The sequence below is a fragment of the Melospiza melodia genome, chromosome 11 (genome assembly GCF_035770615.1).
Source record: "Melospiza melodia melodia isolate bMelMel2 chromosome 11, bMelMel2.pri, whole genome shotgun sequence".
In the NCBI taxonomy this organism is placed as follows: Eukaryota; Metazoa; Chordata; class Aves; order Passeriformes; family Passerellidae; genus Melospiza; species Melospiza melodia.
In genome coordinates, this window is record NC_086204.1 from 22,020,530 (window position 1) to 22,043,745 (window position 23,216).

Below are 23,216 nucleotides of genomic sequence, written 5' to 3' on the forward strand. Positions count from 1 at the left end.
GCCCACGCCTGGCACGGGGACAGGGTCCCCAAGGCCACCCCTGCTCAGTGGCAGTGTCGGGGGGCCTGGGGCCGCAGGCACAGCAAACACCGCTGGAGTTAAAGTGCTGGGTAACGGCGCGGACGGTGCCCGGGATGGGGACGGGGATGGGGACAGGGGCTGGCTGCAGGGACAGCCCCGTTGCACGGGGACATGGTAAGAAATACCGTTTCCCAGCAAGATGTGCCTGGTGGCACCATGGGAGCCCACGTCAGCGTGCAGCGCCCTGTGCGTGCTCAAGCCTGTGCCATCCCCTGGACAAAGCACAAGTGTGACACAGGGGCTGTGGTTGTGGGACAGCTCAGGGGCTTGGCACAGCAAGGACCACTCCAAGGATCTCCCCCTTCCAAAACCCTGCCTGTGTGCTGGGGAGCAATAGGCTCCCTTTCACCACTGTGGCACATCCATGATCTCCAGCCTTTCCATACTTGCCACTGGGGAAACTGAGGCACGGACTAGCATGTTGGAAGGGGTGAGCTGCCCATGGAGTGGGGGCATGAACCAGGTCTGTGCCCCCAGGCTCCTGCTGCCTCCAGTGGGCAGCCCTGCACTGGGCAAAGGGTCTGCCCGCTCCCTGCCTGCACCCTGGGCAGCCAGGTGAGACTGTAGGCTGAGAAATAAATCTTTTAAAATAAGCTTAAAAATATATATCTCTCTATAGATAGTTTCCCTTTGCAATAAATAAAGGTGGGGATGCCCACCCTAGGCCTTGCCCATGGCATGCCAGGGCATAGCTGGCTCTGGGGCTGCCCCCTTATCAGCACAGGGGGCATCAGGGCACCCTGTTGGGGTACCCCAGCTCATGGCCTGGGATGGGTGGTCCCAGGAGGAGGTGATGGGGAGCAGGCAGTGACCCCACAGAGGGGGAGCTGGCATGGCACCGAGTCCACCTTGCCAGCAGCTCCAGAAACAGAGGGGGGAGTTAGTGCTTCCATTTCTGGGGGACAATAAGTCCAGGGCAGGATAACCCCAAGCCCTGGGTGATGGGACATGGCACCAACGGTACAGCCTCGGGTGAGGGACACACGGGCACGGCATGGCCTGCACACAGCTTGCATAGAAGTGCCAGCCTGCCCTACCAAGCCTCGGTGCAGGGGGCCGGTCCTCCTCGGCCAAGACCGCTCTGGCGATTAGCAGCACGACACGGGGTGACCCCGCTCTGCACCCTCCTGTGCCCACTGGGTGCTGGGGAGATGCTCTGCCCAGGAACCAGCAATCTGCAGGGAGAGAGACCTGGGGGTCAGCTGGGTCCCTCCACACCCACCTCACACCCCACACTGCCATGCCCTGCCCTGGGTAGGGTGTCCCCAAGCTCACCTAGCGCCAGGCACCTGCCCCGTGGTGTTGTCCCATGTTCTGCATCTCAAAGGTGTCGGGCACAGCGCCGCTGGTGCTGGGCTCGTCCAGGCAGTCCCGCTCGGTGCTGGTGAAGCCCTCAGGGCTGAAGGTGGGGTAGGAGCCGGGCAGTGAGGGGTGCAGGGCCACTGTCACCGACGCGGTGGCCGTGACGGTGGTGTAGCTGCCGGCAGGACCCTGCAGGTGGGTGCTGTAGGTGGGCAGGGCTGCGGGCGGCGCTGGCCGGGTGCCCGCTGGGCAGGGCTGAGGGGGATCTCGGGGCAACGTGGTGCACGGCTCCCCGAAGGGCAGGGGGGCTGCAGGCTGAGGGCCAGACGCCTCTTTCTTCCCCTGAGCCTCCAGGCTGTCCTTGTAGGGCTTCAGCACCTGGAGGGGGAGCATGAAGCATGAGGGTCCCCAGCCATATTGAGCATCCCTCTGGCAACACCGCCAGCCCCCATCCCCCAGCTCTATCCATGACCCTCTCCCCGGGGATGCAGGGGAGTTGGCAATGCCACAGTGGGCAGAGACACTCACAGTGATGCGGGGGAAGCTGGGGTCCTTGCCAGCCTCCAGTAGGATGTGTGCTGGGGCAGGAGGCACAACGAAGGGTCCCTGTGGGCTGCCTGGCCCCACGCTCTCCGTGTAGTGCTCTGTGTCAGAGGGCTCAGGGAAGGTGGCGGGCCAGGCTGGAGCGCGCCGGACGTACAGTCCCCCAGGGCCCAGACATGGGGGTATCGACTCTGGTGGGGGTAGGCAGGGGCCATTATCCACCAGGGATGCCTGGGGAGAGAACACAGGTCAGAGGAGCCAGGGACAGAGGAGTATGGAGAAGTAGGGAGTAAGGGTTGATGCGAGGATGGGGATGTGGGTGATGCCAGGTGAAGCAGGGATGGGATCAAATGGGTCAGGGAGGGGTGGGGAAAGTTGTGTGTGGCATGGAGCAGGAACAAAGTCAGGTAGGTACGGGGCAAGTAGGATATGGGTTAGAGAAAGGATGAAGTAAAAGAGGGATGGTACAGGGCAAAGGACGGACTGAGGTGGTTTCGACAAGACAAAGATGGATAAAGGGTGAAAGGTGGGCAGGGAGAGGGGCAGTGGGGGATGGAGAGACAGGATACAGGGCTGGAGAGGATAAGGGAGAGGAGGGATGGAGTGGTCTCGTACCTCAGGGGGTGGCCCGATGACAGAGAGCAGCACGGGCAGCAGCACCAGCCCATTGAGCAGCCCCAACAGCGTCAGGATGGTCAGCACCGCAAAGAAATACCTGAGGGGGCCATAGGCACATGGGGTAAGCAGGCACAGCCATCATGAGCCTTTCTCATCGCAAACACGGCTTCCCACTCCACACCCCCTGGCCCTCCCATGTCTCCCCAGCCTCCAGGCAAGGTGGAATGGCAGTCCCCAGCAAGATGTCCTCACCAGCTACCCCACATCCCCACTACCAGACAGGGGGGACTGCCACACCCACCAGCCCCCACTGCCAAAGTTCTTGTAGGGCAGCACGTGGCTGATTTACCCTTCTTCAGTGCTCACCTCATGATGAAATCGAACTCAGAGCCAGCCAGCATGAGGACACCCAGGAGGGTGGAGACAGCACCATCCATCACAGGCGCAAAAGTGTGCTCCAGTGCTGCAGCTGAGCGCACGTTCCTGCTCCCCGCAGCTGTCAGGAAGCCCTGAGTGGGATGGAAATGTCATGCAGGACTGTCCCCGTGTGCCACCCATGATGGGCCACCCATCAGCACATGGCCAAGCGGGTGAGGGTGCCAGGGAGTGGGAACTGGCATCAGCCTGTACTCACCAGGGCCACGTGGACAGTAAACTCCACACCGATGCCCACCGAGGCAATGAGGATGACCACAGGGATGGCGCTCAGCTTGATGCCCATCAGCCCCATGATGCCAAACAATTCCACAGCAATCATGGCCAGGATGGAGACCTGGAGGGTGATAGGGTCAATGAGAGATGGCTTTGATTGGCTGTCCCCCCTCCCTGGCAAGCCTGACCCTACTCCATATAGAGCAGCCTCACCTCACTGACCCTTTTCCCTCTATTTGCAGTGTCCCTGTGTCCCATCTTCTGGGAGTAGCCCTCACCCTGCTCTGCATGGATGTCATCAAACCCCTACCCACTATACACATTCCCATCATAACGTGTTCCCTGATCACTCCATGTGGCTCCCCCAACAACTGCCACCTCCACATGGGTGTTCCTGTCACTCTCTTCTGCATGGATGTATCCAGGCCCCCCGTTCTCTTCACCAATGATATAACTGATCCCTCCATACAGGAGTCCCCCACCCACTGCCACCCTCATATGGGCATCCCTTCCCTCCCCTGGCCACTCCATCACCCAATTCCCATGAAGCAGGAACCCAGGGCCACTCAGCAGGACGGGAGAAAGGCTGCATGTCCCTGTCCCCACCCATCAGGCCCATCCCCGCGCATCAGGGTGCGTACTCACGATGATGCCGGCGGTCCAGGGGTTGAGCAGCAGCAAGGCGCACACGAGGAAGGTGCAGGCCAGCAGGATGCTGATGGCCAGCAGGAACCAGTGCCGCAGGCCGATGTACTGCTCCCAGAAGAGGAAGGGGTAGCCGCTGGGGTAGCTCAGCACGCCGTGGCGCTGCGCAGCCTCCTGGCAGATGGCCCGAACGCTCTCAATCGCCTCCACAAAGTCGGACGTGCGACGCAGCCCGCTCAGGTAGAAGGGGAACTGGGCGAACTCCAGCGGCTGGGCTGCTGGGACTGTGAGGAGATCACAGGCAGTGAGGGTATGGGCAGTACAGGTGGACAGGCAGCACAAGAGCACCAGCCTGATGCCTGGCTGGCTACCACAGGTCTGAGGAGTGTGTAGGGAACAGACTGGGGTCAGGAAGGAGGGCGGGGCATTTCTCTGCCCGTAGGATTTTTGTGCATTAGTGGGTTACTCTTTGCAGTGAGATGCTCCTGGGCTGGAGCAGGTGTGTGTTGCTAAGCGCACGGGGAATGCACAGGGGGATGCTCAGGGTGTGGGATGCAAGAGGATGAGGGTTAAGGATGAGGGGAAGCAAGGCAGTTTACCAGATGGGATGAGGGGTTTCCCTTCAGGGCAAAAATGTGTGGGGAGTGGGGTACTCTGCAGAGGGACATCGGGGGCAGAGGGGACCTTGAGGAGCCCACCATGCTCACTCACTTCGCAGGTTCTCGCCTGTGGTGTCGTACTTGTCATGAATCCACTCGGGGGGTGGGGGATAGAAGTTGGCCTGGGAGGCAGCAAAGCCCAGGGGGTCGTTGCTGGCCCACACTGTCAGGCAGATGTAGAAGGTGTCGGGGGGGATGATGCCATTCTCATCCACCAGTCGCCGCGTGGTCAGCTACAGGAGAGACCAGGAGTGAACATGAGCTGGGCAGCTGGGGCAGAGACATCCCCAGCGCAGTCAGCCCAGCCCTGTCATCACTCACCTGGTTGAAGTTGAAGGGCTCCTTCTTGTTGCCAGTCTGGATGAGGAGCTTGTATGCCAGTGCTCCATCCTCAGAGCCATTGCGGTAGCTGTCATGGGTGATGCGCCCAGCCTGCCAATCCCTGTCGAAGGTGGCCTGGAGCCCTGGGGATGCAGAATGGGGGGTAAGCATTCCTGGGGATACACCACCCTGCACACCACCCCGTGTGATCCAGGGAGTGTGGTGCCAAAGGGATGGGCACACAGAAACCCCAAGGCTCAGCTTCCAGTGCTGGGCACCTTGGGACCATCCTCCCCAGGGTGCTGCACAGAAGGGAAGGCATTCCCAGGTCAGTGGGGAGCATGCAGACTGAGGAGAGGACTGTCAGGCAGGGGAAGTCATGGAGAAGAGGCATGTTCCTCACCTCTCAGCCAGTCCTGGAAGTAATGGAGCCACATTTTAGGCAGGTCACGGTTGCCCTCCCGCACCACGTACTTGACGGTGCTGAAGGCCTGGTGCAGGCTCAGCAGGGCAGCCTGGGCTCCCGGGTAGTGGAAGCCACCCTTAGTGACAATGAACATGTTGTAGAAGGAGAAGTACTTGAACTGGGCCGAGATGAAGGCGTGTGCCTTGGTGTCCCGTGGCACGATGTCCGTCAGGTAGAGGCCATCGTGTACCATGGTGGTGCCGTAGAGGCTCAGCCCTAGCAGTGCCAGGAACAGCACCACCACCACCACCTGTGGGGACAATGGGGGGGTCAGAAACAGTCCTGTGCCACCCACCCACCCTGAGTGGCACCACTAGGGCAGTCCCCCCCTCACCTTGGTCCGGGTGCGCAGAAGGAGTGGGGCGTACTTCTCCCGGGCAAAATCAGCGAGGCTCCAGCGGCAGAAGGGCAGGGGGACACAGTCCCGGCCACCCTTGGCCTCATCCAGCTGAGACAGCAGATCCCGGGTGGAGCTGGATGGGGCAAAGACCTGCGAGCCCAAGGGGTCACTGTGGGGCAGCAGGATGGCAGGCGAGGTGCACACCTGGGACGTGGGTGGCAGGACAGTGACAATGTGGTGGCCCGAGGGGTCACACCGGGTGAAGGCTTGCACGGTGGTGGTGATCTGGGTGCTGGTGGCCATGCCGGGGTGCCCATAAGGAGATGGGTGGCAGGCATGGTTGTCGTTGGCATCAGCAAGCTCTTGGGGCTGGATCTGGATGACTCTTGAGGAGCAAGGGCTGCATGGAGAGAGTGGAGGAGAGAGAGAAGAATGAGGTATTTAGTCACCCTGTCTTCTTTAGGGAGCTGTGGGGTCAGACCCAGCCCAGCCTGCCCAGTGCCACTACCTGTAGAAGCAGCAGAGGATGTCGAGCCGGCGTTTCTCCCGGCGGTGCAGGTCCAGGCTCAGGATGGCAGGGAAAACAAAGAGCACCATGGCGAAGTTGAACACAACAACCACTGCAGCCTGCAGGAATTGGGGGACACACATCAGAGAGGGGTCTGGCCATCCCTTCCCATCCCCTGGAAAGGGACTGTGGCCCTACCTGGAGGGAGAAGGCACGCAGGGCAGGGATGGGCACCAGGGCTGCCATGAAGAAGGCGATCATGTTGCTGACAGAGGTGAGAGCCACGCTGGTGCCCGTGCGCTTCAGACACTCACCTGTCCGCTCCTGCAGGGACAGAGAAGGGGTGATGAGAAGGGACCATGGGGAGGCAGGAGGAGGCCGAGAAGCCCCTGGGCAGTGCTCAGTGCTCACCTTGAAAGGGATGTGCTGGCTCGTCTCGGTGAAGGCATGAGCCAAGAGGAACATGTCATCCACCCCAATACCGAGGGCCAGGAAGGGCAGGACCTGCCACAGAGCAGTTGGCATGAGCGGAGGGACATGATCACCACCTGAGAGGGGACTCAGGGTCCCACCCACCTCACAGTAGCCAGCTCTTCCCCCAGCACATACCTGGGTGGTGGCTGCATTGAAGGAGATGCCCAGCAGTGAGCAAAGCCCCAGGCCAGAGGCGACGGAGAGAGCCACAAGCAGGACCCCAGCCAGGCCCACAGCCCCTTGGGACTTGGAGCAGTCCCACCGCAGCATGGTGACACAGGCGTAGGCCAGCTGCAAGAGCACAGTGGGTTAGCAGGGGCCTGGGGGGAGATGGAGGGAAGGCAGAGGACAGAGAGAGGGGGCACACATACCATGAGGAGGTAGCCCCCAGCCACCCGGATGACGCTGACGTCAGAGAAGGACTTCATGATGTCGTTGAGCGTGGTGGTGGAGAAAGCATGGACACTCTGCGTGGCGTTGGGAGGGATGGAGTCCTGTGCCAGCTGCCAGAGGTGCATCCCATTAGAGGAGTCAGGAGCCCCCTGCTCTACAGTACACCCACCCCAGAGCTATTCAGGGGGTCAGCATCATCACTGACACTCCCTAGGGATGCGCTGGACTAAAAGAGAGTAGTGCCAGAACCCGTGGCCACATGAAAACCTGGGCACAGAGGGATGCCATGCACAGGCTCACCCCTGCCCAGCCCCATGTGGGGGCTGTTCTCAGTGCTCACCTCCACGAATTTCCTCTGCCAGGCCTCCAGGATGGCTCCTGCCTTCTCCTCGCTCCAGCTGATATCATGGATCTCGTAGTCATCCTTGAAGTGCTCATAGAGCTGCCGGGGGCTCATGAGGAGGAACATGGTCTGCAGGGCCTCGGCGCTGGGGGACAGGCACGCACCTCGCTGGGACCGGCTGCAGCGCCCCAGGATGCAGGAATGGGTCCATCCCCCACCCCACGGGACCCATCCCCACCACAGACAGCCAGGAGAGGACCCAGGCATCCTGCCTCCTTGCTCTGCCTTGCTCACTGGCCCCACACACTCAGCAGCCCCTGAGACAGCCCCACAGCCCCTCCTGCAGCCAGGGCAGGCATCCTGCCCTGTGCCTGGGGATGCCCACAGCAGCTCTTACCGTAGCAGCTTGCCCTGGGAGTCTTTGGTCGTGCCACCTAAAATCAGCTCCTGCTGCCAGCGCATGAACTTCCTGGAGAAGCCGTGGCAGCCCCCCGAGAGCTCGGCCGGGATGTCGGGGCTCTGTGGGTGGAGGGGAGGTGTCAGGATTGTGGGGCAGGCGTGAGAGCACTCCCACACCCAATCCTGGTCCTCATGGACTGTGACCCACCTGCTGGCTCTGCTTGTTGGGGGCACTGGAGGGACACTGGGGGTCCCGGGGGTCCAGGCAGGGCCGCTCCATGTAAGCCTGTCCCACCTCTGCCTTGTCTAGCAGCTCTTTGAAGCCTTCCAGGGATGTGAACTGCCCCAGCTCCTCCATCAGCTGCAGAGGGTCCAGGTTGCTCCACTGGATGTCCGGGCGGCCCCTGGGCAGAGAGCAGCACTGGGGTCATGGGGGATGCCAAAATCCACAGGCAGTACCACCATCACCCCTGCCAGCCCATGCCAGGGGTGCTGCGGATGCCCTCCCGGGCAGGATGCGGGGACGCAGCCGAGCTCAGCCCCAGCACGTCCCTTACCCCCTCCCGGGAATCCCCCGTGCCCTGTGCACCACAGCGGGCCGTGCCCCGAGTCAAGTAGCGTGCCTGATCCTGTTAGTCCGGGACAAAGCGGGGGGAGCCGGCCCTGCTGCCTGGCCCCGCTTTGTGTGAGCAGTCAGGCCGATTACTGCCCGTGGGCTAACATCTTGATAGAGGGGAGCAGGCAGGCAATAGCTCCCGGCATCCCTTACAGCCCTTCCTGCCATTTTCCCCCAAGCTGGAGAGTTTGGGGCTCTGCAGAGGTCCTGGGGACTCAGCACAATACTGGGAGCTGGGCGTGGAGTAGGTTCTTGGAGGTCCAGCAGGACTGCAGGGGACTTGGGTACCCAGGAAAAGGGTTTTTCCCATTGCCTGCAGATGCTCTGCTCCCTCCACCCCAGCCTGGGGAGCTGGGGGCCAGCTTCCAGCCTCACTCAGCTTCTTTTTCAAGACAGAAAGGACACACAAAAAAGCCAATAACCCAGCCCAGCGCTCCAAAGAGGGGAAGAAAAAGCCCCGAGCAAGTGTGGGCTCTGGGGAGAAACACAGCCTAATAATTCATGAAGGCTGGCTGGGCCAGAGCCGGCCGCTCGAGATTCCCACATACCAACCGGAGCTGCTGCTGCTTCCAAAGAGAGCCCCTTTTATCTGCTTTCGCTTGCTTCACTGAGCCAGGGCAAATCCTTTTGTCTTTCCATAGATTGCTGCTCTTTGTTCTCCCAGCTCCCACCCCGCTCACCCCTTGGCGTTAAAAAGGGGGACGAGTCCCCCTGGGCCGGCCGGCGCTCAGCCGGGGTGCCCGGGCTCCCTCGGCTGCTGGGAGAGAGGAGTCCTGTGGCTGCTGCAGTGCCAGCCCGCCTGCCACGGAGCTCAGCCCCAGAACGCTGCCCAAGCCAGGCAGGCAATGCCACCAGCATCCCCTCTGGCACAGCCACCCCAGCCCCACTTGCTCCTGCTCTCGGCAGTTCCCCAGCCTGGGACGGGGAGAACCTGAGGTCTTGGCGGGGCAAAACCAGCCCCCCAGTCCTGGCTGGGGAGGCTGCGGCCCCTTCCCCCTCCTCCCGTCCGCAGCAGCCTGAATAAGGCCACTATTTCATCTATTTGGCAAGGGGCAGCTTTCAGAGCAGCATTAGCATGAGAAAGCACGGGGCTGCGTTTGCTGACAATGCACAAGCCTCCCCAGCTCTCCCGGACAAACACACGCGTAAACAGAAGGAATGTGGGGGAGGCTCCCCGGCCCAAGCCGGGGTCCCCAGCCCCACCACCACCGTGCGAGGAGCTGGCTGGAGTCACTCGCCACCCAGCCCAGGGACTGTGTGCCCTCCGTGCCCTGGGCACAGCTCAGGAGTGTGGGTGCCCCCTCACAATCACAGCACCCACAAAGTGCTGCCAGGGGACCTGCAGCCTCAGGGACCTGCCTGTGGCACAGCCACTGTCCCCCCTGTCCCCATCCCTGGCAGGTGGGAGAGCATGGCAGGGACGGGACGGGATGGGATGGGATGGGATGGGATGGGATGGGATGGGACAGGACGGACAGTTCCTGCCTGTGGGCTGCAGCCCCCCTGCAGCGGTGCAGCCCTACCTGTGCCACCGAGGCCAGGCAGGGGAGGACAGGGACCTGTCCCCAGGGCGTTGACCCAGCGGGACAGCAATGGTGGTGGGACCAACCCAGGGGCTGAGCAGGACAAGCTGCAGCATTGAAGCACCGTGGAGCAGGCAGAGCCAAGCTGCAAAGGGAGGCCAAGCACAGCCCCTCGGCAGCATCCCCAGCTCCTGCTCCCACCATGGCCCCCCACAGCCCAGGACAGTTCCCCATACACACTCACGGGAGATAGGCTGAACCTCCCTGCAGCTTGGAGCCTTCCCAGAAGCAGTCCAGCGGGGTCAGGATCACACAGGGGAAGAGCTTCTCTATCATCTGTAGGAGGAGATGCGAGGGGTCAGCAGGGATGGATCAGATTCCCCAGTCTCCCCCCACCTTGCTGGGCTTCCCAAACCTGCACCTTCCCACATCCAGCCAGCAGTGCCTTCCCAGCACCTGGGGCTGGCAAGCCCTGTCCCCAGCACAGCCCATCCACTGCCATTCTTTGATGGACTGACCCCGCGGGTCAGCAGCCACCCCCGGGGGCTCCCTCTGGCCATCCATGACCAGCACTCACCCTCTCGATCATGCCATTCTCAATGATGGGGACACCCGACTTGTAGCAGATCTTGTTCAAATCCCACGATCTGGAACGGCAAAAGGAGGCACTGAGAACGGGCATATCCCACAGGGGACATGGCAAGGGCAAGAGGGATGTGCAGAGCACGGCGGGGGTCCCCATCCCCATCTGGAGCCGGACTCACTTTCCGTACAGGGAGACTTGAACCTTGCTGGCGGCCAAGGCCGCCTCGAGGTGGAGCTGCAGGGCCTCCTGTGTCAGGATGTTATCACCCTCCTTCTTAGGGGTCTGGATCAACATCTGGGACGTGTAGACGGACTCCTCGCCCAGCTTCTCCTTGGTGTAGCGCAGCTCCTGGCTCACCCGGCTGCCCGCTGTGGAGGGGACCACGATGTGCCCTGTCAGTGCCAGGGCAGGCAGAGCCCCCATCCCACCAATTTGCCCTGCCCATCAGGATGCCCAGGGAACAGGATGGGCAGAATCAAGGCCACGCAGCATCAGGTGGTGCCATGATCACTCACAGGGGCTTTTGGTGTGAGGTTCCCCAATTGCTGCATCCTCTGGGTGCTCACACCCAAGGGATCCAAACAGGGACCACCTCAGGACACACTGGACCAGGCATCCCCCTTCCCACCAACACTGTACCCAACCCCAAAGCAGCTTGTTGGCTTTGCTCTCACCAGAAAAAACCCACAGACAGATGGTTGGTGAAGTGGAGTGAACTCAACCTGTCCACTTCCACCCGTGCACTGTGGTGGGTGCTGCAGATGCCCAAAACCAGCCCACAAAACAAGAAGCGAAACTGGGGGCACTCAGCCCAGCCCAGCTGGCACCCCAAGGCAGCAGGGAAGGAGCGCAGGGCGATGCCAGCACCCCGAAGTCCCTGCAGCTGTAGGGGACAGGGGAGGGAGGTGGTGCTGGGGACATCACCCTTCCCTGCCAAGGCTCTGGGATCTGTCCCCCTTGGGCAGCGGGAGAGCTCTGAGCACAGCAGGGCCAGGGTTTCCAGCTGAAGCCACCGACTCCATTTGCGGCAGCCTCGGCGTGGAAGAGGAATCCCCTCCCAGCCAGCGTGGCTGGGGCTGGGACCAAACCCTGCACGGTCTCTCGCATGGCTGAGCACCAGCCCAGGGACAGCTGTCCCCATCCCCTTCGAATGGGGGGCTCCCATCCCTCCTGGTACAGCAAAGGGGAGGCAACACAGCCCAGAGGAGGGTGGGAAGTGGACCCTGAAACCCCTCCCAAGCGCACCACTTGGCTGCCCTGCTCCAGCCTCCTGCCCTGGCACATCTGGGGCGCAGCCCCCGTCCCAGTGCCACCCACTGGGGTACCCCAGGATGCCCAGCGTGGGATGCTTCCCAAGGCAGTGCCGCTGGCAGGGGTGAGGCTCCTGCCCAGCCCCAGGAAAGCGAGGGGAGGTCACGATTCATCGGCACCAGGATGCTCCCTCAGCAAGAGGCGGGGGCCCCGGCGGGCCTGGCCCTCCGCCAGCACCGAGGAGGCCAGAGCGAGACCGCAAATAAGGAGCAGAATCTTCCCTTTTAATGACTTATTATATGGGTTGGTGTTTTGGTTTTTTCTTTTTTTTTTTTTTTTTTTTCCCCTGCTTTTTGGGAACGGGGAGGGCAAAGCATCTTTATTGTTCCTGGCTGGGCCAGGGAGCAGCTGGTGTCCATCAGATGCCAGTTGGGATAGAGGTTGTGCCAGGGACAGGGAGGGGGGGACACGGCCGCGGCTTTTGTGTGTGTGTCAGAGAGGACAGCAGCACCCAGGGCGAGGGGACGAGGACACGGGGAGGGTGGGTGTCGGCGGTGGGGGGAAGTGGGACGCCCATGCCGTTCCCAGCAGGCTGGGAGGTCGGGCAGGAGGTGCGCCAAGCTGCTCTGATCTCAGCCGTGCCACCCACGCCGCGCCCGGGCGGGAGCTGGGACACAGCGCCCAGGGGGTGCCCGGCAGCGCCGCTGCTCCCGGGGGACGCGTCCCATCCTGCTCCGCCCTGCCCCGCCGGCATCCCCGCCCCGCACGGCCGCGGGAGGAGCCGCACATCTGCAGGCACGGGTGGGGGCGAGCCCCCCGAAAAATTAAAGAGGAGGGGGATAAAAAAAAAAAAAAAAAAAAAAAAAAAAAGAGAGAGAGAAAATAAAAAGCCGTCCCTTGTAATTAGTGTTAATTTGGAACAGGGCACTGCGAGCCGTCAGCAAGCTTCAAAGGCCGTGAGGAAGCCTCAAATTCCAACACCCTAATTAACCAAAGAGCAACATGAAAAGACAAGGCAGCGCACACAGGGCTGCCAAGGACACTTCAAACGGGCGCACGCCCGCCGGCCGGGCAGCCCGGCAGCGCCGAGACGCCCCACGCCGCACGCAGCCCCCCGGCCGGCCGGGGAGGGGGCTGCGGCACCCCCATACCAACAATGGGCACGGTAATGAGGAACTGTATGCAAATTCCTCCTTTTTGTTGTTGTTGTTGTTGTTGTTTGGTTGGGTTTTTGTTGGTTTTTTTTTTATTCCAATTAACAAAGGGAGCCCTTGGCTTTTTCATGCAAAGGGCTCTCTGGTTCCAATCAGGCGTCCGGTCCTGCTTACTAACAGCCTGCTCTGCTCCCCGGCAGGGTTTGGCTTCACTGCCCGGGACCCCCAGCTCCTTCCAAAATCCAACAGCAGGGCCTGGGGGCAGGGCAGTCCCCCGAGGCTGGAGCATCCTCGCTGGGTCTGGGCATTGCTCCTCGGTACCGCTGCTGGGGGGCTGTGGGTGCAGCCTCAGAGCAGTTCTGGATTGGGACCCTGCACCCACTTGCTCTCCAAACACCTGGGGTGCAGAGCAGGCTCCGGCCATACCCAAGCAGGGACAGTGGATGCTAGGGATGGAACAGGGTCCCTGGCAGGGAGGGTGGCTGCGTGTGCGGCTGCCTCCCATCCACGGGCCCTGCCGGGGGAGCCCTCTCCGTAATTACAGCATCCGCCACAAAATTACAGAGCAGGGCTGGAGCCTCCCTGCCCCTTTCCCGGCCACCCTGCCTGAGCCATTTCCCTGCACCCCAAACCCTCCTGGCACAGGAGCCACAGCCACGGCACTGCAGCCAGCTCAGCCTCACATAGCGGGGCCAACTCGTGCCCTCAGCTGCTGCAGCCAGGACAGAGCCTCAGCCCCTGTGCTGTCCTGGGAGGGGTCTGATCCCAGCTCATTCCACATCTCCCCAGGGGCAGCCAGAACCTCCCAAACTCATCTCAGAGGGTTTGGGGTCAGATGAGCCCATGCCAGGTCCTCTGCCCACAGCGCAGTTCCAAAGCCCTCCAGGCCGGGGCTGGCCCCCTTGCAGCCACCCCGCTGGTTGTGACAGCAAGGGGACCTCCCACCACGCTGTCCCAGGGCAGGGCAGGAGGTGAACAAACCCCGCGGCGCCCTGTCCCCGTCTCCAAGCACCCAAGGGTGGGGGCAGCAGGCTGAGCGTGCCAGGGCAGCGTGTCTGGGTGGCACGGGGAGGGCAGTGGGTGCGGGCAGGCTGCCAGCCCTACACTGAGCCCTCCCTGCCTGGCAAGGCTGAGGGCGAGGGAGGGATGTGGGAGGTGCTGGGGACCACAGAGAGGTACCAGAGTCTCCCCATGAAACACATGCTGCAAAGTCCACTCTGTCCCATGAGGCTGGGTAGAGGTCACTGTCAACAGCAGTGCCACCACAGTGCAGATGGCACCCAGGCACTGCCAGTGTTGTCACCGCTTGGGTGTCACCTTGGGTGGCACAGGATGACAGGGAGGGAACATTCCTGGGTACACATTCTCCCTTGGCCCCGAAAATCAGGCCCTGTCCCACATGGTGTAATGGGGCTACGGGATGTGACAACAAACGTTGAGCTGCAGATTGGGCTGGTGCCCAGGGGATGCTGCAGCCCTGACCCCAGCTGGGCCCACTAGCACGGGACTGGATGAGCAGCTCCCTGTCTACAGCACAACATCCCAATGCTCGGGTTGGGAACCACCACAAAGGCACAGCTGGCAGCGGGACAAGGTCAGGATGAGATCCCCTGGGAAAAGCCATCCCCAAGGGGAACCCCCCTTGCAGCACCCTCTGCTACAAGAAGCACCCAGACCAGACCGAGCACATCCCGCGGGCAGAGACGCCTGCCCTGGGCCATCAGAGCCCCAGGGGCTCCGGAGGGACGCCAGAACCATCCTGCAACCCAGGCACTGCCCGCATCCCGGTGGGAGGGGGTCCCGAGGCACCGCCCCGAGCATCCCTCGGCTGCAGCTTCCCCGTGCTGAGCGGCGTGCAAGCCGGAGGCCACCTTCAAAGTGTTGTGGGGCGGATTAGCTGGATTAGGGAGGCAGTGAAAGGACCCATGCTGCTCCGGAGGAAGTCTCGCCCAGGGCACACTGAAAGAGCCATTTTTACCTGTCCCGGCCGCTACCGCCAGCCTCGCCAAAAGCCCGGCGGCCCCATCCTGTCAAAACACGTCCTGCCGGCCCCATTCACCCCGCGGCTCTCCCGGCAAGGCAAGGGGGGCGGCTGCCGGCAGATGGGTGCCCCGGCAGCACCGAGGCGCGGACGAGGGCTCGGCGCTGCCCCGGCTCCTCCGGCCGAACCCACGGAAGGGGCTCCCGGCTCGGCCAAGAGGGGCGGCAGAAGCCGGGGATGCCTTCAAGAAGCCAGCGGCGGAGGGGCTGAAAGGGCCCGTTTGGGGCCAGCTCCCCAGCCGCCGGCCCCGGCCGAACTCTTTTGTTTAACGGCGAAGCTAAATTAATGTCTTTATTACCCCAAATCGGGGGGCGGCGGTTCCCAGCACGGCGAGGGGGGCACCGGGAGCTCGCACCGCCCCGGCCAGCGCCGAGGGGACAGCGCGACCCCCGAAAAAGAGAGAGGGGGGGAAAAAAGGGGAGGGGGGGAGAGGGGATTCAGTTGGGAACTATTCACCGCTAAGACTCCTGTCAGCATTGACATAAATTTCCACTGGTGTTGGCATTTAGGCATTTGCCATTTCCATATGTATAGGGCTGCCTGTACTAATTATGCTAATCACCCCCTCTGTTGGCTGCTGTGAAAAATGGCCACATTAGGCACTCCACTGCTTGCTAATGTCACTTAATGTGTGGTTGAAACATACATTCATCCCCCTCTGAATGGTGAAATTTTTCCACATTGCTGGCTTCATTCAGGCAAGAAATGAATTTTTTGAACTCAGACCACTTTTCCAGGCCCGAGGGAGAGGCAGATAATAAAACCCTCTTCTTGGGCCCTGGCGCTGCCCCCTCCCAGCCGCCAAATAACATTTAAAACACACAAAAAAAGAGCCCGTTCCCTAAGTCCGTAGATATGTCCAAGTTAAAAAAACATATATACATAAAACCAGAAAAAAATACTTTCTAGGAAATAAAAAAATGTATGAGTTGAAAAGGAAAGCAAAATAGACAGGGGCAGATAAGCCGCAGCCATCTGTAAAGTCTTCCAGTCTCTTTGGGTTAATTAGCAAAATTTTCCAGCCCAAAAAAGCTGACCAAGCTGTCAAGGAAGGGAAAAGGAAGAGCAAGAGGGTTTGCGCTCACCTCCCAAAGATAAATAAATAAAGGTGAACTGACTGGACCCCATCTTCTGGTGGGTGGGGGGCAACTGGGTGAGCATCCTTCCCTCCCCCCTTCTCGAGAAGAAAGGTTCTTTCACAGCCAGAGGGGACTTAGGAGCAGAGGGGAGAGGCAGGCAGGAAGGTTTTTGGGATAACAGGGACCTCAGCACCTCATGGCAGCAACACCCCAGCTGCTGCTCACTCCTCCAAGCCCCCGAGCATGGGGGCACAGTGTCCCCACAGATACCCAGACCCTGCAGACAGAGAGGACAGATGGTTGCTGAAGGATAAATCCCACCAGGCCAGGCAAGACGGTCCCCAGGCACCCTGGGCTGTCCCTCTCCTTCCTGCAGAGCAATACCTGTGTCACCACACCCCAAGAGAAATGGGGACCCTCTTCCCCAGGACACCAGTGTGGGGACAGAGCAGGGACATGGCAGCCCAGGAGCCACCCCACAGGAGTGAAGCCAGCTCTGGGCAGATCCCAGCAGGCACCTTGCTGCCCCAGACATGGGGACAAACTGCCATCAGAGCCCCCCAAGCTGTCAGCACCAGCCACACAGAGCCCCCCAATTCACCCGCTCCTTTCTCAGCCCCTGCACAAACATCCCACCCCACAAACCCACCCACCCAGCAAGGAGACCACCCACCTCTCCGTGTGCCCACCCAGGAACGGCCGTGGCATCCCTGCAGCCCCCACACCCCTCCACGGGACCCACCCAGGGCAGTGGGGACAGGGCCGGGAGGAGAGGCCACACAGACAGCACTGAGGGCGTTCAATCCCGTCCTTGGCTTCCTCATTCCCTGTGCCCCTCTCTCGGCAAACAGAGCCAGCCAGCACCTCCTCTCCGTGCTGGCCTGCCGCAGGGGGAGCTCAGGCTGCATCCCAGCCCTGTCCTGGGTGCCGAGGAGCTGATGCCCTGTGCCAAGAACTGCTGCAGAGGTCAAGGAAGGACAGAAGCCACTGCCAGGAGGGCTGGGGGTGTCCCAGCTTTGTGCCCCAGGATGAGAACAAGAGAGCAAATCCCCCTCACCCCCATAAGATGTGTCCTATTTGATCCCAGCAGCACATTCGGGGTGTCCATGACCCCTCCAGGAAAGGGACAGAGTCTTCTCCAGGGAGACTCAGGAGCTCTTTGAGAGCGCGACGGCTGCGCGGGGCGCTTGGCTGTTCCGGTTAGGAATTAACCCGGCCTTCCTTTGAACCAGCCCTCAGCACTATAAATCAGGCAGACCCATTCACCACCCAGGGCTCTGCCTGCCCAGAGCTCGCCTCCCCGGCCCCTTGGCCCTAAAGACGCCCTGGGAGAGCCAGGAACAGCTGCCAGGTGTCCAGAGGTAACTCAACACTCGCCGCTAGCCGGGACTGCAAAGCCTCCAAGGGGCTAATTGCTTCGGAGGAGCCTAATTGAACGTTTCCACAGTCGAGTCCAATTTATGGGGTGACAGAGCCTCCTTCCATCTCCCAAACAGGGATACAGGTCAGCATTACCCCAGAACACTGCAAGAACCCATCAGCCAGCCCCCCGGCCTAAGGACATTCCCAGAATCGGGACAGGGGACACTCTGCTTTCCCACAGGTGGCCGGGGTCACAGCCGAGGTTCAGGAGGACATAGCATCAGCATGGCCCGAGGGCTGACCCCAGTCACGGGGCCAAAGCAGGGCTGCCCGCCCTATTCCCGTTTGGGGAGGAGGGGGATGGCACATCAGCATCATGCTCCCATGGGAAACCGCTCCCTTCTCTCCCCTGCTCAGCAGGATCCCGGCTCCCAGAGAGCTGAGCTCAGCCTGCAGTGGGGACTGCCTGGCACAGGGTCACACTCTGCTCCTGCAGCGCTGGGACCTCACCTGGGCAGGGTGGCTTGTGGGTTGGAGCATCACCACCCGCATCCCTCAGCCTGGCTAGGCAGAGGCAGGTGGTCGGATGCAGTCACCAGAGGCTTCCTGGAACCTTAAACCACTCTGACCCTGAGCTGGGACCCGCTGGGCCAAAATGATGGGCCTGGGATTCCCTGCACACATACCCTGCCCCTTAGACACCCTACAGCCCTGCCTCAGGGCTGGGATGAACCACAGTCCCACAAACATCTCCTCACAGACCCAGAGCAGGCAGGAGCTCAGGTGCCCAGCACCCTGGGGATCCCAAACACTTGGGACCAAGCAGATGGGATACCAACTTTGCCAGCCAAGGAGCAAGAACTGCATTGCTTCAGCCTGCCACAGAGGCACCAGGCTCACTGTAGAGGACACACACTCCAACCCTGCCACACATGTGGGAACGTGAGAAAGTAGCGGCTGAGAAAAATCCCAAAGCAGCTTCAAGTGCTCTGGATGCAACCACAGAGTCTGGGCAATTGTGTTCCACTCTCCAGGGGCATCCCAGGCCCTCCTGTCCCCTGATAATGCCCATCCCCACACCAGCAGGATGGGGTGCAGGGATCAGGGCTGGCCATATGCGGGGGATGCTTTGATCTCACCAGAAAACGCAGAAGCTGAGGCTGAGCGGTGAGGCAGGGAGCTACAGATGGTTATGGGGAAGGGAGGCAGCCCCACAGCCGATACACGAGACTGAAAGCGTCACCACAAACCTTCCTTCCACATCCTGACCCACGCATGCCACCCCACGGGACTAAAGCCATCTCAGACACATCGTCCTTGGTGGTCGCAGGTTGTGCCAGCGCCTGAGGACGCTGGGGCTGTGCCACCCAGGAGCGAGGCACGGAGGGGTCTGCCCCGAGGGCACACTGCCGGGGGAGGAGCCCTCCCAGGAAGGACAAGGGGGGCTCTGAGCAGCACCCCTGGCACCCACACCGTCCTCAGGCAGCAGCACAGATCCAGAGCGGGGGCTCTGTGCAGACCCCAGGGCACCCACTGCCCAGGAAGGGCAGGACTCCCCACGTCAGCGGAGTTTCACCACAGAGTAAAAAAAAAATAAAATTAAATCCAACTCCTGACACCGAAGAAGATGAGAAGCCATGAGAAAGGGAAGGTTCCTGAGAGAGGCCCCCGGCACCCACATTAGAGCCAGACCGCAGCGTGGGGGAAATCCCCCAAGAGCAGCCGCAGTTGCTGCTGCGGCCGGGCGAGCAGGGAGCTCGGTGGGGCACAGGAAAAGCCGGGTTTCTGGGCGCTTCCAGCCGTCCCCAGGCTTGGCCCCTTCCCCATCCCGCTCTCCACCCTGATGTGCCGCAAGTCCCATTCCCCTTAACAGGAACAACCACAGCCGCTTTCCTGGCCACGGTTCCACAAAACGCTGACTCCTTGCTACCCCAAAAGCACAATAAAAATTCAATGGAGCCGGAGCCACGACCCAGAGTGAGGGAACCACGGAGGGAGCACGTCCCTCCTTCAGCAGGCACAGCTCAGGCGCTGGCTGGACCGGGAGGTACCACTGGATTTCTCTGCTACGTGTTGCAGTGGAAGGGGGTGATGGAGCCGAGATCTGGGGAGGGGGGACAAACATCCCTGGGGAGTGAGAAGCAGGTGGGAGAGCCGGGCATTCCTGGGCAGGGGTCCGTGCGTGCATCTGTGTGCAAGCAGCCAGGGAGCGCAGAGCTCTTTTTTTTTTTTTTTTTTAAATTAAAAAAAAAAAAAAAAAAAAAAAAAAAAAAAAAAAAAAGGGGGTGGGAGAGCAAAGTTGCTTCTATTGTTGAACCAAATCCAAGAGTAGCTGAGGACCACACAGGGAGCGGGGCGTGGGGGAGGAGGCAGCGCTCCCGCACAAAGATGGCTGACACCCCTCCGCTGAGCAACATCTGCCCCTGCACAGCACCCCGCGGGGACCCCCGCCCGGGGATCCCCCCGCCGCACGGACGGGGCCGCCACTCGGGGTGCTGCCCCCCCGGGGGCCCCCCAAAGCCGAAGGCAGGCGCAGGAAAAGCAAATCCCAGACCCATGAGGCAGGGCTGCAGGGATCGGGGAGAGAAAATCCACGCTGGAGTTATTAATAACAAAGGCGGGGGATCAGCCGCTTCCACTCGGAAACGGGGATTTGCTCCCGCCTGACCCTGCCCGCGCTGCCGTTCCCCCCGGGCCCGGGTCCCGTGCCGGGACTGGCGGCTCCGCGGCGCCAGCTCTGCCCCGGTGCGGGGCTGCGGCCGCCCCCGGGGGCTCTTCCCACCGGGAAGGGGGTGTCCAGCACCATCCCCGCCGCACGTGTCAGCACCTCCGCGCGGGGACCCCCGCAGGAACACGCGTGGGGGTCCCTCCTCAGCCCAGCACCGCGCACGGCGCAGCCCGAGCGGCCGCGCAGACGGGACCCCGGCTCTGGGCACCCACGGCCCGTCCTCCGCGGCCCCGGTGACGGGACGCCCGGCGGCGGCATCCTCATCCTCCTCGTCCCGCCCCGCTCCCGCGCTGTCACCTGCCTCCCGGCCGGCCCCGCACTCCGCGCCGCGCGTGGGGGACAAAGCCGGGGCCGGGAGCGGGACCGTTCCCACGGGCGGCCGAGCCCGCAGGGCCGCGCTTACCTTCCACCCAGAGGTGCTCGATGTCGGTCTCGATGGAGGCCACCCGCAGTCCCACGGCCAGCGCCCCGAACACCAGCAGCCCCACGAAGAGCACCTTCCCGCAGTGCCGCTGGATCCGGCAGCCCAGGGCGAAGAGCAGCGCCTGAAAGCGGGCCCGCAGCCACAGCGGGGTCCTCTGGCCCACGGCCCTGCCCTGCGGAGGGGGCGAGGATCGGGTCAGCCCAGGAAAGGAGAGGGGAGAGCCCCGGCCGGGGAAGGGGACCCGCAGCGGGGCGGGATGCCCGCGGCCGCCGCTCTCGGCTTCGGAGCGGAACCGCGAGCGCCGGAGATTCCCCGAGCCGGGGGACGCGGGGGTCCCCGCACCCGCCCGGCCCGCCCCGGGCTCCCCCGCGCTCTCCGAAGTGCCCTCCCCGGCCCGCAGCCCCCGCGAGAGCGGGCGATGCTCGCCCCTCACTCACCTCGGGCAGCGGCTTGCGGCGGGCGGCGCGGAGCGGCGGCGGCGCGGCGCGGGGGGGCTCGGCCGGCATGGCGGGGCGGCTGGCGGGGCTGGGCACCCCCCGTTATGTGGGGCCGAGCGCGGCGGCGGCCCCCATGCGCGCGGCGGGGCCGTGCCGGTGCCGGTGCGGATGGAGGGCTGTGTGTGCGCCGCCGGCCGCCCGCCGCGCCTCTAAAGGGGAGGCGGGGGCGGGGGGCGCCGGGGCCGCGCCGCCGCCGCCGCTCCCATTGGCCGCCGCCGCCGCGGCAGCGCCCATCGCCGCTGCTAAGCAACGGCGCGCCCGCCGCCGGCGGCCACACACCGCGCTCCCCCCCGCGCCGCCCCGCGCCGCACCGCACCGGCCCCGCCGCGGGGGGGAGCGCGGCCGCGGCCGCACCGGGGCACCGGCACGGCCCGAGCCCGCGGCTGCCCCGCGCCTCCGGCCCCGGCCCCGGCAGCGCCCCACAGGCAGCCCCGGGGACGGGCAGAACGGGCATCCCCCGGTGAGCGGCCCCCGGGGTGGGTGCGCAGCCCTCTCACCCCCGCGCCATAACTGTACCCCCGAGGATGGGCACCCGGCTAAGTAAAGCGTTCCCTACATCCTTCTTCCACAGCTGCCCCGCAAAGGGTTGACAGCCCCCTGGAGATGCCCCAAGGAATGGCATCCCTCCGAAGCGTGTCCCGAGGGCAGGGTGTTGTGTACAAAGCCTCTCCTCGGGACGCACCCCCCCCCCCCCCAGCCACCCTCCTTGGTCCAAACATTCCCCCATCGGCTCCCTCTCCCCAGTGCTGGGCCGGCCCCCCACCCAGAGCCACCCCAAGGGGCCCGGTATCTCCTCCAGGGCCAGGCATCTTCCCACAGCTACTTCCCAAGAGATAGGCAGCACTCCTAAAGGCTGGATATCCCACTGTGGCCACCCCTCAAGGTCTTGGCAGCACCCTCATAGGTATATCAAGAGGTAGTCAGTGTTCTTCCAGAGTCTGTGCATCTCTCTAACAGCCATCCCAAGGGATGGGCATCTCTTCTTCAAGGGCCAGATGTTCTCCCTCAAAGGACCAGGCATCCCAATTAATACCTTTTCCCAACAATATTTAACCCCCTTCCCCTCTCCACAAAAGCAGGGTGTCCACCCACCCCCAGTATCAGCTAGAGGCCAGATATTCCCCCAGGCCACAGTGGGGGGCAGGAAGACATTCCACTCCTTGGGTGTACCCATAAGCACTGCCCCATCCCCTGCCATGGGGAGCCAAGCCCAACATCCCAAAGTTGGAGGCCAGGGGCACAAAAACCCCATCCATGGGGCACAAGAAGTGCAAAAGAGCCAGAGATAAACGGCACATAATTTGTGGGGTGATTAGGATTGTTTCTCTCCTAATTTCACTCCTTTCTCAGTTCTTTATGGGATAGATGTGCTGCCGCTCCCACCAGGAAAGCTGCCCCAAGGAGCTGCTGAGGGCACCCAGGGAGGTTGGTCAACCAACACGGAGCAGCACCCAACCCATGTGCAATCCCCCCATCACTACCTTGGAGCAATCCCAAAGATGTTCAACCTGGTTTTTCCCTCTCCAAAAACGGGGGACACCCCAATAAATAAAGGGAGTAGTGCCTGGGGCAGTTTCTCCATGCCCCCCAGGCACAGCCCCACAGCCCAGCCTGCTGCTGCCGGGCTCTCCTGGGCCCCAGCGGCACGGAAAGGGTTTCTCCCTCGTCCAGCGATAGGCCTGTAGCATCTGGCGTGTCCCCAAATACAGAAGGGAAACGGCTATTCAGCACTTCTGCAGCCTGATTGCTATTAACAGCTCCACCATTCCCCTTCCCCGTGGACCCGCACTACCGCTGGGCAGCTGCAGCTTTTTATCAGCTTAATATTGAAAATGTAAGTTGTCGTCCTCCTTTCCAGCAGGGATGGTTCCCCCTCCCCACGTTCTCCATCGGCTCCCTGTCTGTCATCATTGGTTTCCACCTGGGGCCCTCCCGCCCCGCCCTGCACCCTGGGAAATGTCATCAATGTCCTCAGAAAAGTCATGGAATGGCCCATGGAGAAATGGTTCAGTGTCTGCCAGGGCCTGGGGGTGAGCTGGCACTGCCCCATCCCAGGGTACCAAGGGTTTCCCTAGGACATGGGCACCCAGTGCTACAGGACCAGCCTCCATGACCCCACATGCTGGCACCAGGGTGCTGTGCCACAGGAGCACCATGCAGGACAGGATCACCCCTGGCACCCCTGCCTGCTCCACACCATGCATCCCTGTTC

General features: G+C 62.4%; 1 protein-coding gene across 1 annotated transcript; it reads right to left on the bottom strand.

Annotated features, from left to right (window-relative positions):
• Positions 1–47: 47 nt before the first annotated feature.
• PTCH2 (patched 2) lies at positions 48–21,458 on the bottom strand. Its single transcript, XM_063165123.1, has 24 exons — positions 21,321–21,458; positions 20,487–20,679; positions 10,647–10,836; positions 10,460–10,529; positions 10,127–10,218; positions 7,952–8,147; positions 7,742–7,863; positions 7,342–7,489; positions 6,980–7,111; positions 6,744–6,899; positions 6,546–6,638; positions 6,333–6,458; positions 6,135–6,253; positions 5,621–6,026; positions 5,224–5,536; positions 4,821–4,963; positions 4,552–4,732; positions 3,841–4,124; positions 3,179–3,316; positions 2,911–3,053; positions 2,542–2,641; positions 1,912–2,157; positions 1,357–1,761; positions 48–1,256 (listed from the first exon to the last, which is right to left on the bottom strand). Exons 1-23 carry the CDS (start codon positions 21,456–21,458, stop codon positions 1,357–1,359), a joined length of 4,134 nt encoding a protein of 1,377 aa, XP_063021193.1. The 3' UTR covers positions 48–1,256.
• Between the last annotated feature and the right edge of the window lie 1,758 nt (positions 21,459–23,216).

Excerpts from the sequence above, each read along its gene's own strand:
- PTCH2 (XM_063165123.1), bottom strand. The coding sequence starts at position 21,458 with ATGCCCGTTCTGCCCGTCCCCGGGGCTGCCTGTGGGGCGCTGCCGGGG. Across the intron at positions 6,900-6,979 it reads CTGGGGGCTACCTCCTCATG|CTGGCCTACGCCTGTGTCAC; the intron begins GTATGTGTGCCC and ends GTGCTCTTGCAG. Across the intron at positions 6,254-6,332 it reads TGCGTGCCTTCTCCCTCCAG|GCTGCAGTGGTTGTTGTGTT; the intron begins GTAGGGCCACAG and ends CAATTCCTGCAG.